Here is a 22,074-nt window from a genome sequence, read left to right on the forward strand (position 1 = left end):
AGTAATGTGACACAGAGCTGGGGCAGCACACTGGAATGGAAAGAAGTCTGTCAGTCAGACACCAAGAAAACAATGTGACGCAGAGCTGGGGCAGCACACTGGAATAGAAAGAAGACTGTCAGTCAGACACCAAGACGACAATGTGACACAGAGCTCAGAGGAGGCAGCAGTGTGATGGAAAAGCATAGAATAGAGTGATCAACAAAGACAAGCCTTTGACAGTCAGACATCAAGACTACAACATGACATAGAGTCTGCTAGCCCAGCAATACTAACAGAGGCAGGACACTGTCGGGATAACAACGTGACAAGCAGCTTGGACAGTACTGTATTAGTAATGAAAAGAACATTTTGTCAGTCGGATACCAAGGCAATAAAATGGCACAGCCCAGTACAGTAGACATGAAGGGCATATTTATCATGTTATCGCACAGCGCACGGGATCAAGCCACCTTTCTGCGCTACATGGTAGGGAAAGGCACGAATGCACCATACGTAACACTGTACGGTGCATTCCTGTCCTTTCCTAGCGCTGGTGCAAAATGTGCTGCCTAGTGCCAACCATGGTGCAAGAGGGCCGGCCGTTGTTTTCAGGATTGTTTTTGAGCAGAAAGGGGACCTTCCGGCACAAAAAATGCCCTGAAGCATTTTCTCCTATCCATGTGTGTTGCAAAATGCAGCACACATAGAAAGAGGACAAAAAGAGGAGAAAAGATATTTCTCCTTGTTACACCTCACCTGGGGAGGTGTAGCATTCTTGGCACTTTCCCAGGTCTACCACTTATGGTAAATCTGGGCATGCATCAAAATCCATGTGTTTTGCATGGGAGCACCCACGCAGCACCCATGGGACGCCTCCCTGGGGCACAGTAACACAGCGATTTGCGCTGCTTCGCATTACTCTGGATTTATCAAGCCACTCGTGGCCAAGCAAGGCGGCCTTGCATGGCTGAATAAATCGCATCCCAAAGGTTGCATCGCTTTTGCACCCTGCTGCGCGATGCAAAAGTGATACAGCACCTGATAATATGGCCCATTAGTAATGAAGACTCGTCTTGGTGGTCGGACACCAGTATAACAGTGTCACTCAGACTCAGGATAAGTTTTACGTTAATAACAGAAGCAAGACTTTGGCAACTGGACATCAAAGCAACAGCCTGGTATCAATCAGGGCCAGTATAGAGTTACCAGAGACTAGGCTGTCAGTCAGACACTAAGGCAACAATTCGACAAGGAGTTGAGGGATCGTGGTGTTACTAGCAGGCAAGACTAACAGACAAGAAGACACCAAAGGGGGGTAGAGGCTGGGAGGGTAGGACCAGAGGCAAGACTATGTCATTCTTAACCACGACAAAGGGGATAGCGCTGGTGAGGAACGGAGTTAGTAATGGAGAGCACAATGTGGTACAATGAAAAATGCCAAAATAAGGTTTTATCAGTTGGATACTAAGATGCCAGTGTGTGAGAGCCTGAGGGCCTTGCTGTGTGTTTGGGACACAATTGAGCTACTAATGCATTGGTGTAGGAAGAGGGTTAACAATTCCAGGGATGCAATTTATGGACACACACAGGGTAGCCTACGACTGGATTCTGGACAGTTTGATGGAGTCCACAAATCTTGTCTCTAAGATGAAGAGAAGTTGGACCGCTCCTTGTATTGATACAGGTGACTTCGCTTATCCATTGAATGGCTCCTGCTGCCCCCTATTGCACACCACCCGAGTACATGCAGCTAAATTCCTTGTTGCAATCAGCTCACTGAACCAACCATCATGTTCTCCGAAAAATGCCCACTCAATACTTCTGAAATGCCATTGGCACTCACCCTCGTAAGTTGGTCCATAAGTCTTTGGTTTTGCTCAGATAGGTCTTGGATGGCACGGGACTTTTCGCGGTCTGCCTCGCGGAGGTGAAGCTGCTGTTTCTCCAGCTCGTCCTGCAGCACCTTCACATCACTCTCCAGCTCCGAAACCCGTCCTTCCCACTCGCCCTCCCGGTTCTCAAACCGGCGACGCAGTTCGTGTTTCTCTTGTTCCAGATGCTGAGGAGAAAAACAAAGAAGAACACTGGTAAAATGAATCAGCCATTCTCATCTATGCATCCTCGTGCAGAGGGCCTGACTCAACAGCCAGAGTCCAGCGCTAGGCCCACCACCAGCGAAGAGCATATTGAGGACAGGCCCTGTGTACAAAGCCAACTAAATCAACAGGAAAACTGAGCACACCTAGAAAAAAGGAAATAATAAAATGGAACAATACATTGACTTATTTCAAAAAGCAAAACCATTGTTTTTTTTTAACCCAAAGCAAACAAAACCAGTGTTTTGCTGTCCAAAAAGTATATCAGGAGATTTTGCACCGGTGTTTCCTCGCAGGTTGTTTTTTAATATAGACGTGACAACCTGCACGCACACTGTCCTGGGAAGCCTGTCTCAAATCTCTGCAGGCATCTGAGTTGTGGCTGGAACAGGGATTAACCTCAGCCTTCACCCTTCATGTGTTGTGTTCATTATCACCTTTTAGTTTGTGGCGGTCTGTAGCCCTTGTCTGAGAAAATCTGGTCCCGGTTTGGATCTAGTCAACATAGTTTGACCAATTTGCTCCAGCCTCTCCCCTTCTCCCAACCAGAAAATCCATGGAAAAGATGCTACATCCAAATTAGCAGATTTTGATCAATTTTTAAAGAACGATTTAACTTCCTGGGTTTGATCCCAAAGAAGATAAAATATTGGGATCATCCAGCCAGTGGCGTACTTTGTCTCGACATCTAAACAATACTCTCTGCGGCCAACTGGAGAGGAACAGGACCATGCTGGGTTCTGTTTCCCTTCAGGCAAAGACCCTGTCTTAATTCGGGACTCCCCATTCATAACATTTAGACTTAATACATTTTATGACCTACATAGACATAGAAGAAAGACTGACATGTCAGCACGCAGGTGTAAAAGAAAGCCTAGGATGGCAGCTATTAAGGAGTTGTATTTCATTTTTTCTTGCTGTCTGAATATGTGGCATTTTGAAGAGTTTTGTCTCCTGAGGGGCCTTAAAGCCAATTCCGCTAAGACCAAGTTCATGGCATTCAATCAGCACAGATCGTTTAATGGGAGAATGATGATGGATAGGTTGCCCCTGGAGCAGGTTGATGCGTTCGTCTATCTAGGCATCAAACTGCAGAAGGACATGAGGTGAAAGCCACACATCGTGCATGATACACGTCAATCACAATCACTCTCTAAACCACAAGCCCGACTCTTACACACAGCCTTAGCTACAGCCAAAATTTGTATACTACGGCAATGGAAGTCACCTCAACCACCATCACAAGAAATATGGATGGTGGCCATGATTCAAACAGCTTCCTACGAACGTATTATATACAACATACAGGATCAATCTGATCTCTTTCTTCGAGTATGGTCACCTTTTCTAGCTTTAAATACCGATGCTAATATTAATGACCCATCTACACAGTAATTTAATTCTTATCCCTTTTCATTCTCATTCATCATTCATTATTGGTGGTTAATAAATCTTAATACATATTGTGTCTACCTATTTGTTGTTGTTTTTAATAGCTACTCACCAGAACACTTACATATAATTCTGTATCTTTTAATATATATATTTATACATCAAGTGAAATTATTATCCCTTATATTCATCTTTTCTCTATTCTTATTGGTTTTCTAGAGTGTCTTCTTTTCTCAGGAACATATTTATATAGCTTTATATAGCATTATGTCTTATATTTGTGTACATTTTCATTTATCGTTTTCTTTTGTGTTCCCTTCTTTGCCTTCCCTTTCTCTCTCCTCCCCCCCTTCCCGTAATTCCATCTTTTATGGCCTCAATATAAAGTCAAATATTTGTTTTTGCATGGATCTGTTTATGTATTTATTAAATTATATAATATGATTAATTATTCAGAAAGTTTTATTATATGCTTATATATAACAATTTTCTTATATATTTATTGTATGATAATGCAAACAGTTATTATACTATATGTATTCTTTTGTAAATTTCAATAAAAAATTGAACCGCAAAAAAAGCCACACATCGAAGTCATGGCACTAAAGCACAGGCAGCTAGCTGGCACCCTCAGTAAAAAACTTAACACCTCTTTTACAAAGCCTCTAAGTCCGGTACTCCAGATTTATAACACCAAAGTGGTGAATTCAGTTCTTTATGGGGCCTTGAAAATTTGGTCCAGCTAACAACAGCCGAGATTGCGTTTCTGCGCGCAATCACTAGTACGCCACTAAGTCCACCCAAGTTCCCTTTAAGGAACGATCTAGGTAGGAAAGCCTTGATGGACTTAGCCAGACTACGTCCAATTTTATTCTAGAGTAGAATTTGGTGCACACAGGAATTGGCTGTGTTTACACGGGGCTTAAGGGACAGCTTAAACTTGGACCGCTTTCCTAAAAATTTGTTGGCTGCGCAAACTGAGAAGTTTGCTAAATAAAATGGGCCTGTCACATGTGTGGGACTCCCCCTCCACCTAAATGTTCCCAACAAAAAACAGTCTTAAAGAAACCTACTGGAAAATGGTTGCGCAAGATGAGTTTAGGCGCTATGACCTATCTTCCCTCACGGGGCTTTTTCTCCAGATTAAACCACGCCCAAGCTTGGAGCCATATTGGGATATCATTGAGAAGCCCCTGGACCGTAAACTTTATTTTCAATTTAGATCAGGATCTCTGCCCCTGAAGTGTTTTACATATAAATGGTCCACTACTAGGGATAACAAATGACACATATGCGCCACACAAGTAGAATCATTTGCGTGTGTGTTTTTTGTTTGCCCTGCTTATGTTGGTCCACGGAAAGCCTGGCTGGTTCAGCTTTGCAAGAACCTGGGTACAAGATCACATAACACAGCCCTGCGTATCCTCTGCACTGATCCATCTCCCAGGTATGCAATCCCGGTGGCTACATTTCTGAGGTGGATGTGGCTTATACGTTCTAAACAAATCAGGGCTGGATAAAGTACAGGACGTAATCCCCCACTATTGCGTAGGACTGAGCTCACCTGGCCCCGCGGGGTCTTTTATGCCTGCCAATGTGCTAGAGACTGTTTTATATGTTTTAATTTTGTCTTATCATTCTATGTGTAACACAATGACGGTCCTGATTGCTTATTTGCACAAATGTTTTAACTCAGATTTTAACTTCTCGTAATTTTGATTGTCTCAAATATTATGGGGCAGATTTAAAAGCCCCTTGCATGACTTTTGCGCTGCAGTTGCATCACTTTTTTGATGCAACAGCGGCGCAAACAATGCGGCCTATTTACCTGCGTCAGGTATAATGTATGCAGGGTGGGTGTTCCCACGCAGGAAGGCCTCGTAAAAGTGACTCAGTGAAATCTACAAGATTTCACTGCGCCACTTTTAGGACACTACTGCGTCAAAACCTTATGCCTGCTACAAGCAGGCGTAAGTAGTGACGCAGTGTAGTGGGAATAGGCCTCCTCATGCATTGATGGAGTTGCGTCATGCTTGCAACACGACTCCAGCAAATGCGTGACTTTTCCGCCAACAGATGCGTGAGAATTTCTGACGCATCTGTCAATCCTTGCGCCATAGTGCGCCGTATTGTAAATACGGCACATCTATGGTGGCGCAAGGGTTTCTAAGGGTGGCGCAGGGAAAGTGACGCATCTGTACAGATGCGTCACTTTCTTGTAAATCTGCCCCTATATCTGCAATGCTTTTATGACTTATACAGTCGAATAAAGCTTTTCTTGATTGATTGATTGATTGATATATGGCATGTTTCAACTTTGTGTTCATTAAACATTTTATAAATAAAGGAAATACTCTGAACCTTTTTGGGGTAGAGTATTTCAAGCTTTTGTTTTTATATGTGAAGTGCATAACTTAACTGCTTCTTGGCACAACAGCAATGGAGACATTTTGATTACAGAGGTGTGTTCATGCTGTTCATGGTTACGATAATTTTTAAATGTATATACAATTGCACAGACCATACATTTCAAAGTATATAATGATTTTATGGCAGACATTCACACACACACAGAGCCTGAAGGACCTTAACCTTCGAAGCTATAGTGGTCGCCTGCACATTTCCGGTTCCTGGCTCTCACCTTTGTTCAGGGTCTTTTAGAAGCTGTCTAGGCTCAGCCCTTAGAGACAGCATGATATTCCTGCTTACACAAATCAGACACATGTACACTTTAAACAGCAGAGCAATCTCCCAGGCTATACAGATTTTAAAGATTGTCAAGGAACCATGAAGGAAATCTATGCTAACCTTTTGGTTGCATTTATCTTACAGGCTCAGGGAACAGCCCCTCATGTTCAAAAGATCTTATAGGTTCGATCATTCAGGGGTATCCCGCGGGTCGAAGAGATCGTAAGTACTCAGAGCTCACGAGCCAACGACTCCTAAAGGAGAACTATCCGTAAAATGACATGACTCTCACAGGCTCAGGATATGGACAGTGCACCTGCCCTTAGACTTCACGGGGCATATTAACAAGGGCCAGCGATAATTATCACTGGCCCCACATAGCGGTAGAGATATTATCGCCGGCTATCCCTCAAAATTATCGCCATGATAACGCTATATTAACAATACATTGTGTTATGGCGATAATATTTCAGCGATAGCGGTGTTTACCATGGAACATCGCTGGTTTTCCAGCGATGTTCCATGGAAAACAGCGTTAACAGTGCGGATACGACCCCGTGGTCGTATCAGTATAATTCACCAACCATTATTAGTATGCCTTAGTCTGGAATTTAACAGACGTTAAATTCCAGCGTTAAGGCCGAGGTAGTGCGATTTCTTTTATCGCTGCACCTCCTTGTTAATATCGACAAACTGCCTTCACGATATTTTCTTGTGTTGTTTTCACAGCCACGCCTTCTTTGCATCTCATTAGCAATGCGAGGCGAGGCTATGAAAAAATGGGCTCTACATCAAAGAAATACACGCTATGTCCTTGATGATATTGCGATATAATTATCGCCACTTATCGCACGAAAACGGACGCTAAAGTGGCGATAATTATATCGCCAGCCCTTGCTAATATCCCCCCACATTTCTTACAAGCTCAGGCATCTTTAGAGGGATCTTACGGTTCAATTTACAAATGTCAGATTAAACAAACTATTCTTTGTAACTGCATGTCCAACCCGTAGCTGCCTTGCTTTCCTGCCCCTGACAGTGTCCATCACCAAGAGGCGTTGAGAAATGCCCCGGGCACCAAAGGTGAGGATCTCATAACAGAAAAACAACAGTGGCAGCGCCCCCACAGTGGCATCCCTACCATTAGTTGGCAATATGTGCTCCACCACACTGCTTTCCATTACCCATGCCATTTTCACTGGAGCAACTATGAATGCAGTATTCCTAAATGTCTTTATTATGCGTTGTGGTTTAGATACGGTTTACTTTTAGACATAATTCTTTATTTGTGTAAACATTGTGAGGTCACAATCATTGCAGCGGGTGGGCCCCTGTGCTCTGCTCCTCACCCTCCAGAGGCAGCCAGCCGCTGGTGCCCCCCTCCTTCAGCCTCTGGCCACCCCTCAACAATCATCTCGCCACTGGCAGCCATGCCCCGCAGCCCACACCCTCCAGGGCTGCGTCGCAGGGTTGGTTCTCTGACCAGGCTCTGCGTTCAACCCTGCGTGGGCAGCAGCCTTCACTGCATACAGCCTTCAGACATGTGCAGAAGACATTGTGGCTGGTCCTGGACTGTGGCCAGGCCCCACCACATGCAGCTAATGCCCACTTCTGACCGTTGTGCAAGCACCGCATAAGTGCTCCAAGTTAGTGCTTCCCAAACCTTTTAGACCCACTGCCTAATTTCTAGAATGACAAACTTTCGCGGCCCACCTAGCTTTAATGGACATGAGATGCGGGACATATTTTAATGAAATAACAGCAATTGTTTGTAAATGTCACAACCTTGACCGCACCATTTATCCAACTATGGCCAACATATTTACCTCGCAATATACGTGGTAGATGGTGGAAGACACTGTAGTCTGGAGTTAGAACACTTGTTAGAGGGGGGTTCTGGCCTGTGGTGTCCGTTCACTAAATCACTAGGCTTCTGAAAAATCATGGGGGCATATAATCAAGCCCCTATCGCCACCCCAACATCACTTTTTGTGACGTTGTGGTGACGATAGGGTCAGCGCCCTATCATCAAGGCAGCGTTACGCCACTTATTGTGGCCTAATGCCACGTTAAGTGGCTTAACGCTGCCTTGATAATAGGGTCCCTTTCACTCTAAACTTAGCGTGAAAGGGGGTGTGCAGTGGGTGTTTCGGTGGGCGTTCGACCGCAACACCCATTGAAGTCGACGCTGCCACCTATTATCAAGTTTGGCGATAATAGGTGGCAGCGCCAAACTTTTAAATCTATGGACCAGAGAAGCACTCCGCTTTTTATGCTCAATAATCCTAACTAAAGTGAACTTCACCTTTTTAAAACACAGCTTTCTACAGGGGGTGGCACGTCTATAGTGTGCTTGTACTCAAAACTAACAATATCAGGAGTCTCTACGACTCAAACGTCAACAGTGCACGGAAGGTTTGAGTCGTAGAGACTCCTGATATTGTTAGTGCCAAACTTAGGACCAGAAAAATCCTGGTCTTAAGGTGGCGGAACGAGGAGAAATGCTTTATTTCTCCTCGTTTTTGCTTTTTTCTGTGTGGTGCCTTGTGCAGCACACATGGAAAAAGCAAAATGCCATGGTCTGTTCATGTACAGGAAGGTGTCCCTTCCTGTACATAAACAAACCTTTTAAAAAGTGCAGTTTTGTAACTTCTATGTGTGCTGCACGAAGCAGCACACATGAAAGTTACAAAATGGCATTTTAGGTTGGTTTATGTGCAGGAAGGAACTCTTTCCTACACATAAACAAACCTCTCTGCTCGCAGACACCCTTGCACTCTGGTGCAAGAGTGCCTGCGTTTGCACTAAGTCGTGTAACTTAGCGCCATCGCAGGGGGAAATGCCAGGCTGCACCATGTCCTTGTGAATATGGTGCAGCCTGGCGTTTCCGAAGTGGCGGAGACAGGCATTAAGCCAAGACGGCTAACGCCTCTCTCTGCCACTTCCTTGGTAATATGCCCCTTAGTGTTGATACCAGGGATTTTGATAAAATGAGGCCCAGCGGTGCATTTTGGACTCCATATACATGTACATGTATATATAATTCAGTTTTGAAAACCACAAACACAGCCCAAGGATATCGAAGCACTTGACATGAGAACTAGATTACATTATGGGTATAAAGTTGTAATTTCTTAAGGGTTCAGGGATTATAGGGTACTGGGTTGGTAGGCCTCAGGGGCGGGATTGGGTTCAGGGTGAATGGGCAGTTTTAAGGATTTGGGGAGTTTTTAGGTAGTAGGTTTATTTTGTTTAGGGATCACGAATGTTTTGAGGCTAATGGGATTTTTAGGGATCAGAGATGAGTAGAGAAGTAAAGAGTTTTCAGAGTTCAGCAATATCATAATTTAACAATGAAGCTTACACATATTATGGTTATAGATATTATATTATTGCTATTATTGTTCTCATTATTATTATTATTACTATTAATATTATTTGTATAATTATTATCTACATTTGTTACAAGATTCAGAAAACAAATCTACCTCTTGGGCTACACATAAATTGCAGGATCAGGAATATGATAGCCAAGATGCCCCTCATGTCGGTAGCTCTCACAGACTCGTGCCTTGGACAGCAGAGCCCTACACTGCATGACATTCTCCCACAACCCCCACACACCACAACATGGCACAACAAACCCTCTACACTATAACACTGCTCTGCAAAGCCTGCATACCATGACATTCCACTACAGCCCTGCACGCCATTCCCCCATACAACCACTATGCATATTACATTTTCTGACAGCCTGTGCACACCATAACATTCGCTCCCAGCCACTACACAACATAACATTCCCCAACAACCCTGCACACCATAATATTAACATTCCCCCGCAAACCTGCACGTCTACACACAATGACATTTTCTCATAAGCACCGCACTCCATAACATTCTCCCACAACCCTTGCAGAAAATAATATTAAGCCAAAGCCCCTGCACACCACAACGCTCCCTGAAAAGCCCCTGCTTCCCATAACATTCCTCCACATCCCTTGAACGCATAACATTCTCTAACAGAGCCTAGACCCCGTAACATTTCTCCACAGTCGGCTCTAGCACTGGTGGCGATCGATGCGACAATCCTTTTTGGGGCACCCGCCCCCCCCCCCCCCCCCGATGACCTCCTTCTCCATGGATTCCCTCACCACCATCCTCCAGCAGTGTCCCTCATCTCCCCCCACCTGTCTCTCACATTCATTTAATTTTTTTATAGTGCTAGTCATGCCGCTGGAGGGTGTCAGAGCACTTTACATCACACACACCTTAGAAAGAGACAATGAATCAAACGTGGGTAATTCAGTCTGTAGGAAATGTTCCACAAGACCATGAGGATCACAAGGTGCAGGAATCATGTCATCCATACTAGTAGCAGTACATTTTAAGAGTGTTTGGTCTGGAGGAGTATAAACTCTGTATTTCAGACGTGCCACACTTGTTGGGGCTGGCTTTACTAATAAGAATGTATTTCTACCTAATCATCAGAGATATTTTGACATTTTTATTGTTGCCTGAAACCATTTGGGCACAACAAGGAACTCTGCAGCAGGTGCTTTCAAACACAAAAGCTATTTCTGAACACAGCACCTGAGGGTGCAGATGGTTACCGCCTTAGAGCCAGCTTTGCATGCCCTCGCAACCCTGCAACCCTCATTATTCTGCCACAATGCGTGCACACCATAACATTCCGACACAACGCCTACACACTGTAACATCTTTCCACAACCCTGTACCCCATAACATATGCACACCATACCATTTTCCAATTAACACCTGCAAATCATAACATTTTCCCACAACTTGTGCACACCATAACACTGTCGCACAACCCCTGCAAACCATAACGTTTTCCAACAACTCGAGGACAACTTAACACTGCCCCACAACCCCTGCAAACCATAGCATTCTCCTACACCCTTTGCACAACTTAAGCTCCAATATTTAATTCCGAGACTCACACTCTTGTGCCATGCTTGCACAGCACAAATGTGTCTCACAGCATCATTATAATCTCACACTCGGCAAACTCTCCCAGAACCGACCACCCATCAACCCAGAGGGATCTCAGTCAGCTGCATCCAGCTGCCTTCCTTCTGAGGACCCCCATCCCACCCAGTGCTTAATTTGTATATAAATAAGTGGCAGGCCTCTTGACAGGAGGCCACCGCACCTTGCGCCACCCATTGCACCTCCCGGTGCAATGGCAGTGACATTACCAACACAACTGCTAACCATCATACACCTACAAGTGTATTTTTAGACTATTTCAGACCCTCAAAGCTATAGGAATGGCTATAAGAATGGCTGGGGATGCAGGTATTAGTCATTTTTAATGTATTTTGTATATTGCATTAATACACAGCTGTTGTTGAGCTGACCTCTAAATTAGGCAAACAGCGCCTCCATGTGGCAGACTGCCATAAGTGCCAGTGTTGACAATTAAGTACCAGTGCCGAGCACCAGCAACCACTGGCTCAAATTTAGTACTGATCCCACACCAGGAACCCTGCATATGCCAAAGAATAAAATGTTGCTCTTCACCACACAGAAAACTAACAACCACATTTTACAATTGACAGCCTGTAACTAACTGTACTGAAAGAACTCATCTAAATCACTGCACCGAGGGAGTGCCACAGGGTGGCCTGCTCAAAGCCTTGGTAATCTGAGCACTTCCTATTTTGAATTCACATGGCATGCATTCTCAAAGCCAACAGCTCTTTTGTGTTAAGCTCAAAATCATATATGAACAAAGACTGAAGGATTAAGCAAAACTACAAGTGTGCAACATTTTTGTTCAAACGTTGCCCTCCAAACTTTTGTTTGCTGTACAAAATCTCTTGGAAACATTTATTTTATCGCCCTTACCACCTGCAGATACACTTTTCCAAAACTTACTTGCGTCTAATTTTGCACAATCCTAATCAAAACAAAATGAGGCACTCAATGGCCAGACTGGCACATGAAAGAGCTGGCACTCAGACCCCGGCGGTGCAAGGACATGCAGATCAGAGTGTGATTGGGGTCCCCGTGATCAGGGCCCCCACCATCTATCATCCCGCGCAGCCGCAGTAAGGTCCTGTGGGAGCTAAATATAGGTATGGCTGGGGTTCAGCTGATACACAGCAATGCCTTTGGCCCAGTGACTAATTACAAAATAAAAAAATAAAACATGAGTGCACAGACCCAAGGTAAGGACGGGTGGCGTCGATACAGCATTTGTCGTTCTCGTCTACCTTTTCTCATTCCTTCGTTCTTTGTGTGTATGTGAATTATAAGGCACAACCCTAGCTGCCAAGTGTCAGAGCGCGGCGCATGATGGGGGTTTACAGTCAGCAGTGATGACTGTTCAAACGTGTCCTCTTGGGAAGTGCTCCGGTGCCTGTGGGCCATGCGCGTGGGACTGAAAACCGTGAGCAAATAAATAGTGAGGCGGAGGAGGGAGATGGGAGGCGTTGATACAGCACCACAGGTGGGGTTTACAGCGGGGGAGGGGATTGGGGTGAGGCTTACAAGGAAGGTCAGAGACTGTCAGAGCAGAGGAGAGGAGAGGAGGCTGGGGAAAGTGGTGGCATGGTGGTGGTGGTAGAGTAAACTCCTCAGAGGTGACCCTACATCCATGTAGTTACCTCTGAAGAGGTGGTGCTTGGGAAGAGGAGGGGGTGTACTTCCTTGAAGATGAGAGGAGGGGGTGAAGTCTGTTGCTATGTATGGCTGAATTAATTTCTTATATATTGGTCTTTGATTCGATGCACTCCGGTCCAACTGTCTTTGCTCTAGCAAAATTTCTTACCAGTGTATGGCATACACGCCATCGCATTTTAAAGGCGTTGGGTCCCTCTTAGTGATTGAATATGTTTACTGTTCATTGTTGCTACTTTGATAACTGTTGTTTAATAACTTTTTATCTAAATGATGATTATTTATGTATTTTATGTTTATGTAAATATTTTATCTGTGCTTTTATGGTCATTGACCGAAATAAAGCTATCAAAGTAAGTAAGTAAGATTCGATGCACTCCATAAACAGAGCTCTGGTGCTTAAGCTACAGGTTCAAACAGCTGACTCATGAAACTAGTACAGCAAGAAAAGAGAAAGAGTCTGATTGGTTAAATCACGGTGTTTGTAAAGCAACCCACAAGGGTTGTAAGACTTGTAGCGTCCCTTAACCGTCACCAGCTATAGGGGCTTGCTGGAAAAATGAGCAATAAACTCAGGGGCGTAGCTTGGGCAGCAAGCCTTGGGAGGGGGGGGGGGGGGCATCAGGCTTTCCGCCAATCACGCCGGCACATCATGTTAATCATTATACGAGAAGCAGCGCACGAGGAGGGCTCAAGGGCCAATGGAAAGGGAAAGGAGTGAGGATTGTGACGGGTACTTAACGCACAGTATTTTTGTAAAACAGAGACAAGAGTGCTTGTGTGTGTGTGTGCATTTGTGTCTGAGTGAGTATTTAAAAATCCCAGGTGAGGTCTGACAGGCACCTTACCATATCCAACTGAAATCTCCTGTACCCAACTATTTATGAAATAATACATTTATTAGGGAGTGTGACACCCCGAACACACCCCACTGAAGCTGCGCCCCTGAATAAACTCTTTTTGGAGTTAAAGGGAATGCAATGCCACTTCCTGTGGTACTATTCTATGTCAATCGGGGTTTCCTCCCCTAAGCCTCTGATTTTAGTGTAATGGCAACCCTGCACCATATAAAATGGTGTTTCATAATATAAGAACAGTATTTAAGCCAGGGCTCATTCTTTATTAATATTACTGTGTGGATGTTGTTCCAAATTTTCAGTGACACGGGTGCATAGCATGAGACCTGTGTGGCAGCCACAGCAGAGCTACGGTTTTGTCTGCAGGGAGCTGCCTTACGGTGCTACCAGGAAGGGGGAAACAGCATTTACAACGCTGACAATACCACGCAGGTACATAACAACACAGTTGTTAAAACAACTGCGTTGTTACCACGCATGCCTTTACATGGCAAGACGTTTCAACGACTTGCACTAGGTGGCGTGCAACACCAGGGAATGTGTTGGATTTTAAATCCAACAGATTCCCTGTTGTTGTTCTAACTGGAGTAGGAATAGTAATTTATACTATTTCTAAGTCCAGCGCGCCACCTAGTGCAAGTCATTGAAACGACTTGCGATGTAATGTCGTTGTAACAACCACATTGTTACCTACCGCGTGGTAAAAGTACGCGTTGTAAAGTGCTACATTCCCAGAAAGGGACACAAGAGGGTGACATATTGCAAAAACATCCTAAAAAATCCCTGTTGAAAGGTTAATGATCCATCAAAAGAACAAAATGCCATTTTGTTTAGGGATGCAAAAATCCTTGCGGCGAAGCTGCGTGGGACCTGAATATCGAGTAGGGAATATCGTTATAACTTAAAATCATAGCCAAATATTCAAGGCAAAAATATCAACAGGTAAATATGGTTAGATTTTCTGTACCTAAATCCAGATATATGTACCTACGTGATATACATTTCATCAAGGTACAAAGGGGCATATCAACAAGGGATTTATCTCTGCTTTTTTGGCTTTAAAAGCCAAAAAAGCAGAGATAAAACTAGCACCCTATCAACAACAGGGTGCTAACATGCAAATTGGCATGTTAGCACCCTTTTACTCTACGCTTCCCCTTGCATCTCTAATGAGATGCAAAGGGGGCGTTCCAGAGTAAAATAATGGGAGAAATGTCGCTAAGCGACATTTCTCCAATTATCAAGAATATCGCTAACCCTGTTAGAGACAAAAAAAGCAGCGCTAACCGCGGTTAACGCTGCTTTTTTTACGTCTGGTATTTTTCTGACTTAGCCATGATATCCTATGGAAGGAGGATATCATGGCTAAGTTTGTCTGTCCCTATCAACAAGCTAACGTGAGATTATCGCTGGGTTTCCAGCGATAATCTCACGTTAGCTACTTAGCGTGAGGATTTTTATCGCTATTGAGATAAGCGTTGCTAATAGCACGCTATCTCAGCGATAAAAAGCGACGCTAGCCGGCGATAATTATCCTAGCGCTAAATGCGCTTAGCGATAATTATCGCCGGTTGTTGTTGATATGCCCCATAATGTGGAATTGAGAATAGTACATCTATGCTTCCATATATGCGCTTAGCTTTCAATTTTTTAGTCCTCAATATTTTGTCTACAAAATTACGATATGATGAAATAGGCCACATTATGTAGGTCTACAGCCCTTTAGATGAGGATTACTTTCAGTTGCCAATCAATTCTTTTGATGGCCGCTTCTGTAGGCTGCAGAGGTTCAGCCTCGGGTCTTCGTGCCTTTCAGAAACACTAGCCTGTCTCGTCATATGCTCTTTTGACCAGTCTATCTAGTAAGAAAAAGACAGATTTGCACCAAGAACGGCATAAAATAATTTGTTCTGCAAAGAAGCTCAACTTGTAATGTCAGAACGCTGTCTGCATGCTGATTGGCTAGAATGGTATGCGGTCAAAGAAATTAAAAACCACCATCAACAAAATCATAGACTGATGATTTTTATATTTTATATATATTTTATAAGGATAAAGAAAATATAGTAATAAATGGAAAACATTTGTAAGATGCTGAACTATATTAGGGTGAAGTTGGTGAAGGCTAACAGAGATACAATAAATATTTTTTTTAAAGGTGAATGTGCTTTCATGCTTACTCTGACCTCTGCCAGGTCTGAGGGTCTGCCGCTTCTGCTCCTATTCCATTACACAATTTTACCTCAAAGCGAGGGGCCTCTTTAAAAAACCTTGTGCGCATCGTCATCTGCCTTACGTCCTTGAATAATGCTGCTGCCGTTGCAGCAAACAAGCAGGTACCGTATATGATACGCTTGACACACTGTAATTTTATGTTCTGGATTTTAATATAGGAACAGGAACATCTTGAATGCTGAAACTAGATAACACTTGATGTGGTGTGGAGGTGGGCGGTGAGGTTTGGGACAGCCCTAGACAGCTCACCATAAAGTTTATTGTTTACCTTACACATTATTATTACATACATAGGCCCAAATTTACTAAGGCTTTGCGCTGGCACAAATTGACGCACAGCAGTGTGTGATATTAACAATCCCGGGTAAAGGGTGTTTTGCACTGGAAAGTGCCCTTTTCTCAGTGCAAATGCCACTTTTGTGCTGCTTTGTGTCGCTTTGCTTCAAGCGGGTGTTACTGGGGCAGATCGGCACAAACACCCGTAGGTTTAGAAGAGAAGTCTGATCTAAGATAGCCTGACCGAGCTTTGCATCAAAACCTAACACTTAATTGAGGCAGATGTAAACAGGAATAATGCATGTGTGCTGCAGTGCACAGCACACATCCAATGTGGGATCCTTCTGAGATTCTCCAGGCATAGGCTATGCTTTCAGTGTAAATCCTGTGCCAGGCAGTGCACTCTCACCTCTGCACCCATGTGCGATGCTGTGTATCTCGAAACAAAGCGTGCACAGCGGCAGCAGGCCAATCTGCATGAACTGTGTTTTTCCTCAAGGGCAAATGTGGTTGCTGTGCTGCGTTACGTGAAAAATGATTCCATCGAGGCCTTCATCTTTTGGTCAAGTAACCCAAGGTGGGGGGATATCAACAAATAGCGATGAAATACGATGTCAAGCTTTGCACTGATTTGCTTTCCATCATGAATGCCTGTGGGGCGACACAAAACTGTGCAGCGCCACGGGAATGAATTCAGCCTATAGTAAGAACCCCCCTACCAAGACTCTCTGCTCCTGCAACAGCAACAACTTCACCCCCCACCCTAGCAGGGAATTGACATTAGTTTGAGGCTTAAATGTTCAATGCTTCTACAAAATACCAGTGAGTACGTATCCTAACAATACAACTGTGGCATTGGAGTTTACTGCTATTGATATTTTTAACTCCTTGGTCAGCATAGTGGAAAGTTGGACCATGGTGGTATTTGCACGAGGAAAGACTGTGGGATACATTCCAAAAGCTACCCTCTTCAATGCGTGTCTGCTCTGAATGAATTAACTACATCAGTTGCATTACCTCCTCGTCCGTCTTCCTCACCACAGTAATCACCAATGAAAATAAAAGAGTGCAGGAAGCCCGCGCCCCCCAACGCACCAAAAATGCCATCGAAAACCGCCCAGGACGCTGACAAAGCCCCCCAGACAACCGCTGAGGCATTGTTATAACACAGCGTCAAAAAACAGCAAGAAAACAGCGCATTGTGACAGAAGCGCGTAGAACAGAGAGCCGACCGCAGAAGTCTGCAGAAGCAGGACGTGCGGTCGGCAGATAACCAAAACACGCCTCGGAAGTCCGCTAAAGCAGGACAGAGAGGTGCAGGAAAAGAAATGAGACGGGACACCAAACGACCCGACCTCCGCCATGCTGGCTTCGCGTAAAGCCGAAACCGGAGAGGCGCGTTGAAAAGGGGAACACAATACATACAATATCAAACACACGTCCCCCCCCCAAACGCTTACGGGGCCCCAGAGTCCGCTAAAGCAGGACCGCCGCCCCTACACATACCTGACTGGCAGGGACACAGGTCGTCAGGGTGCTTTCTCTATCCCTTTATGGGATTGGCTGTGGTGGCTGGGGGCCATATTGGAAGGAGAGGGAGACTAGAATGTAAAATTATGCTTGGAGTTTCTGTGGGAGCCGAAGGCTCATTGGTGATTACTGTGGCGAGGAAGACAAGGACTCGGAGTAATGAAGATTACTGGTAAGTAACCGGGGCATTCTGAGAAGCATGTGTGCTTTCTGACGTCACTCTAATGCGACATCAGGGCCAAGATATGCAACCAAACTACACTTCCCAAGATTCTAATCGCTATACTTAAGACACATCCAATCAGAACCAGAGCTGCGGGCGGGCCTCGTTTCCTGCAATCAAAGAGCTCAGAAGATTCCCATCTGGCATTTGAAGGGTTTATCTGCCTGTCAGGCTTTCCTTCTTTTACAAAGACACTGGACTCAAGACGATTTAAAGCACCATGCACTGCGTCTGGCTCCAAGGTCATCTGTAGATTAGTCTGAGCTGGTTTGGAGACAGCTGCTTTTAAGCCACTAAAACCACAAACATTCCGTGGTACCATGGAAACCAGGAACTACATTTGTTTTACAAAAGAAGGGCGATCGGAACTAAGTACAAGATACATATGTTCAATAAATGAATGTCCAGCATGATCACATCAACTTCAGAATCCTTCTCGCGTGTCGAAGGGTGATAGATCTGCAGAGCTGCGGCGCTGCTCTTCTTGGGACACGCCGCGGCGTCTTTTAGTTCAGGAGTCCTTGGGTCCAGCTGGACCCACAGGAATTCGATCTACAAATCGGATTGGGCGAGTTTACTGAAGTTCACCAAGGTTATGACGTTTACAATAAAACTGTGAGGAAAATTCCTGCAGACGGTGACTTGTAGGAAAGACCCTGCAGAAAATAACTTTGCAGAAATTTCTCGAACAGAAAAGATTTTGCAAGACGATTCTTCAGCAAAACTGGTGGTAATTTTCAGATGTCAAGCTAGGAAACTTTGACAAAGGTTGGCGGCTTTGCAAAACGCTGCAGAGCGATGCAGGCACACTCTCCTAACCTAGACCCTTTGCTGCGTGAGCTTGCAAGGGCGGTGTGGGGGGGAGGGTCCCAGGGGTCCCAGATGTGCAGGGACAGTCCCAGTATTGCATCGCCTGTCCCAGCGGATTTCTGGAAATATAGCTCATGCCCCGGTGTGTAGAGGGGGCCGACTGAAAACGGTGGGAGGGGCCTTCTTATGTTTTCCAAAGCAGGGACAGTTGGCAGCTGTTGTGAGATAGCGGTTTAATTAACAGGTGAGATACTGGCTTGAAAAATAGCATTTTATTTATGTTCTTACAGCCTCTTCTGTAATTCTGTGCTGATGAGCGCTGCCATTCAGTGCGGTTGGTTGAAGTAAAATTGTAGTCCTTCTTCTATTTCAGTGAAATGGCCCTTGTTTGGTTTATCATTCTGGTCGCCCTACAGGGGAGTGGCTGTCAATAGCTTATTCGGTGCAGCGGCACCAGGGGGTATGAAAGGCCCACTGCCAGCAGCGTAACACAAAATGATGCGGCCCCCCTACTGCAGAATGCGATGGGAGGCGCCTGAGTCTCTCATATCACCCTGATGTTCATTGACTTTGGGCTCCTGAAAGGTTGGGCCCCCCCCCCCTGTACTGCAAGGGCTGCAGGAGCTTTTCTTCCGCCTCTGCCCACTGCACCCCAATTATGACTGTTTTATACTACCCAAAGAGGAGAAAGGGGTGGGGCATTTTTCTTGCTTGTATTAGTGCGCCATGCCCAACTGCCATGCCACTGGACTTTGTCCACTGTCTCTGATGGTGTGTGCTTTTCTAAGTAGCTGCAGCCTGAGATAGCAGCGCCCTTGTTGTGCGGACTGCGTTAACTGCTTCCCAGTACTACTGGTGATTCGGAACAGGGCTGGCTCTAGGGCAGTGTGACCGATGCCACCGCACTTGGCCCTGACTTGAAGGGAGCGCAGTTTTTTCAAATATATTATTGCGTTCAAAGCACATGCTGCAGCGTTCCTTGCGGCAACATTAAAAATGTCAAAATAACTCTGGTGATTAATGTTCCTGTTGGAGAGAGATCAAAGTTTGGTCTAGTGGAAGTTTTGACTCATCATAAAGTAGCACAGAGGGCTAATATGCCTGCTGCATAGAATATGTACCAAGCAGATCAATCAATCAGGGTGAGGGTTTATAAAGAGGGATGGGGAGCGGAGGTGTCTGGTTGGCGGATGGAAGGTCACGGGTAGTTTCAAGTAGGCAGGTCTGCAGTTGTGTAAGGTCTGGTATGCATGAGTCACGACCTTGAACCGAAATCTTTTCTGTACAGGAGCCAGTGGCGTTCCCTAGGGTTGGGGGGGATGTGGTTTCATCTAGGGAGATCCAGGGCGAGTTTGGCTGCGGCGTTCCATATGGTCAGTAGTTGTTTGAGGAGGGTCGAGCTGCGATCCCTCGGTCAAGAGCGTCACAGATCACGGAAGCGCTTATAATGTAAATAGTTCATTAGTTTACTGCTTTTGTCAGAGAGATCCTTTTGATACTCTCTTTGATACTATAATTTGAAATCCTAATATAGACCAGTGAGCTGATAACTGTCCTCAACGAACTCCATGAAAAGTGCCTGGTAGAGGTCACAGCGCTTAGATTTCCCCCCAGTCTTTCATTATCCTCATGTGGCAAAACATTTTCATTTGGGTAGAAATCAATTCCTATTAGTAAAGACAACCCCCACACCAAGGTGTTACATTTTAAGGTTCGAGTTTGTGCGTCTCCAGACCACAGACCAGGCACTCTTAAACTATCCTGCCTATCAGGATGGATGACATGTGACTCCTGCACCTTGTAGTCCTCTGTCCTATGTAACATTTCCTATTCACTGATTTACACACATATGATTTATTGTCTCTGAATAATGAGTGTGTGATGTAAAGGGCTCCGAAACCTCTCACTGGTATAATTAGCGCTATAGCGCAAAATAAATGCATGTGAGAAGTGTGATTACGGAGGCTTTAGGGGCACTGTTAAAGGGTGGTAGTGAGGGTGTCTGTGGAGAAGGAGGTATTTGAAGGGTAAGAGACACACAATTGATGGACGGAATGCAAAACAAATCAAAACATTCACCCCCAGTCAAGAGATCTGGGTTAAATCCATCATTCTTTTGCTCACAATGCCACCCCAGTTTAGACCTGGCCATATGCAAATCAGTCTTGACCCTGTGCCTCATGGGAACAGTCCAGCCCGAACTGCCAAGCCAGGTCCTCCCTGGCCCGGAAACAAGCATCCTGGGACCGGTTTCGGGGTTTCACCCCTCTTCAGCCAGGATAGCTTGATTCCAATGGCACAGATTTTTTTTGCATTGGTCGTTTAAGGGTGCCAATACACATTGTTTCACAGGGCACCACCAGCACTAAAGCCGGCCCTGGTTCAGAAGCATGCACTCGAACAATTTCAGTTAATTCATTTTTAGCTAGGTGATTTTCAAACATTGGAGGCGTGTCCATTTGTCACAGCTGTTCCTACTATATCCTGCTTTCCTGTGCATCTGGAGTGTGCTCCTATTCTCATAATCAAATGAAGCCTGCCTCCCGTTACTCCGGCCCATTTCTACCATCCATCGGCGGCAGATGAATTTTGAAAACGATAGGTGGCAGATACCCACCCTGAATTGAACTACTTGAGCAGCACCTGAGAAAGCTGAACTTCTTCCAGTTTGATTTGGGGTGGAAGGGCTTTCTCAAAGACAATATTCCGAAACAACAGAGCCAAACGGTGCATTCCAGAGCACAGCCATCACATACACTGGCCGAACCTCCAGAGGTTGTAAAGAACTTCCATGATGTGATAGGCTTGCTTAATCTTCCCTTTTAGACTCACCATGCCTCAAAACAGGACAATTCGGCTTAACAGCTGTAGGTACAGCATTTTAAAATGTGTTAAGGCAGCTTCATGTGGCCTACCATGTTTCAAAATATATGTAGCCTCTTTCTTCACTCTTGCAGTCCACTTTCTTCATTTTTACATCATCTTTATTACAGGTTTATTCTGTTGTGTTATGACATAGAGCTCGCAGAATGACCAGAGTCGAAAAGCAAAAGTTATTGAAAACTCACAATTGTAGAGCGTGGAGATCAAAGTTACACAAACCTTACAGCAGTGCTGCTGCACTGTATACACAGAGTTTAAATGACCTTCATGCACCTGGCTCAGACAGAAGTGGTTAGAATTTCATAAAAACATTACCAATACAGATGATGAAATCCCTGCACATAAGTCATGAAATAACACAGTAGCAGCAGATGCTCTCTGGTATCAAGGTACCAAGATCACCAATTATCCTCCAGAACCTGATTAACTTAGCACTCAAACATTATCTTTAAAT

At 44.8% G+C, this 22,074-nt stretch overlaps 1 protein-coding gene across 2 annotated transcripts in view; it reads right to left on the reverse strand.

Moving 5' to 3' along the window:
* Positions 1-22,074, reverse strand: part of BICDL1 (BICD family like cargo adaptor 1) — a 337,524-nt gene that overhangs the window by 239,179 nt on the left and 76,271 nt on the right. For both annotated transcript variants that reach the window (XR_014970393.1, XM_085633220.1), the window contains exon 2: positions 1,826-2,041. Coding sequence is in view for 1 of the 2 variants with exons in the window: in XM_085633220.1 (XP_085489346.1) it covers positions 1,826-2,041 (216 nt within the window). In the remaining variant the exon portion in view is untranslated. The remainder of the gene's footprint in view (positions 1-1,825; positions 2,042-22,074) is intronic.

The sequence above is a fragment of the Triturus cristatus genome, chromosome 11, assembly GCF_964204655.1.
Source record: "Triturus cristatus chromosome 11, aTriCri1.1, whole genome shotgun sequence".
Lineage (NCBI taxonomy): Eukaryota > Metazoa > Chordata > Amphibia > Caudata > Salamandridae > Triturus > Triturus cristatus.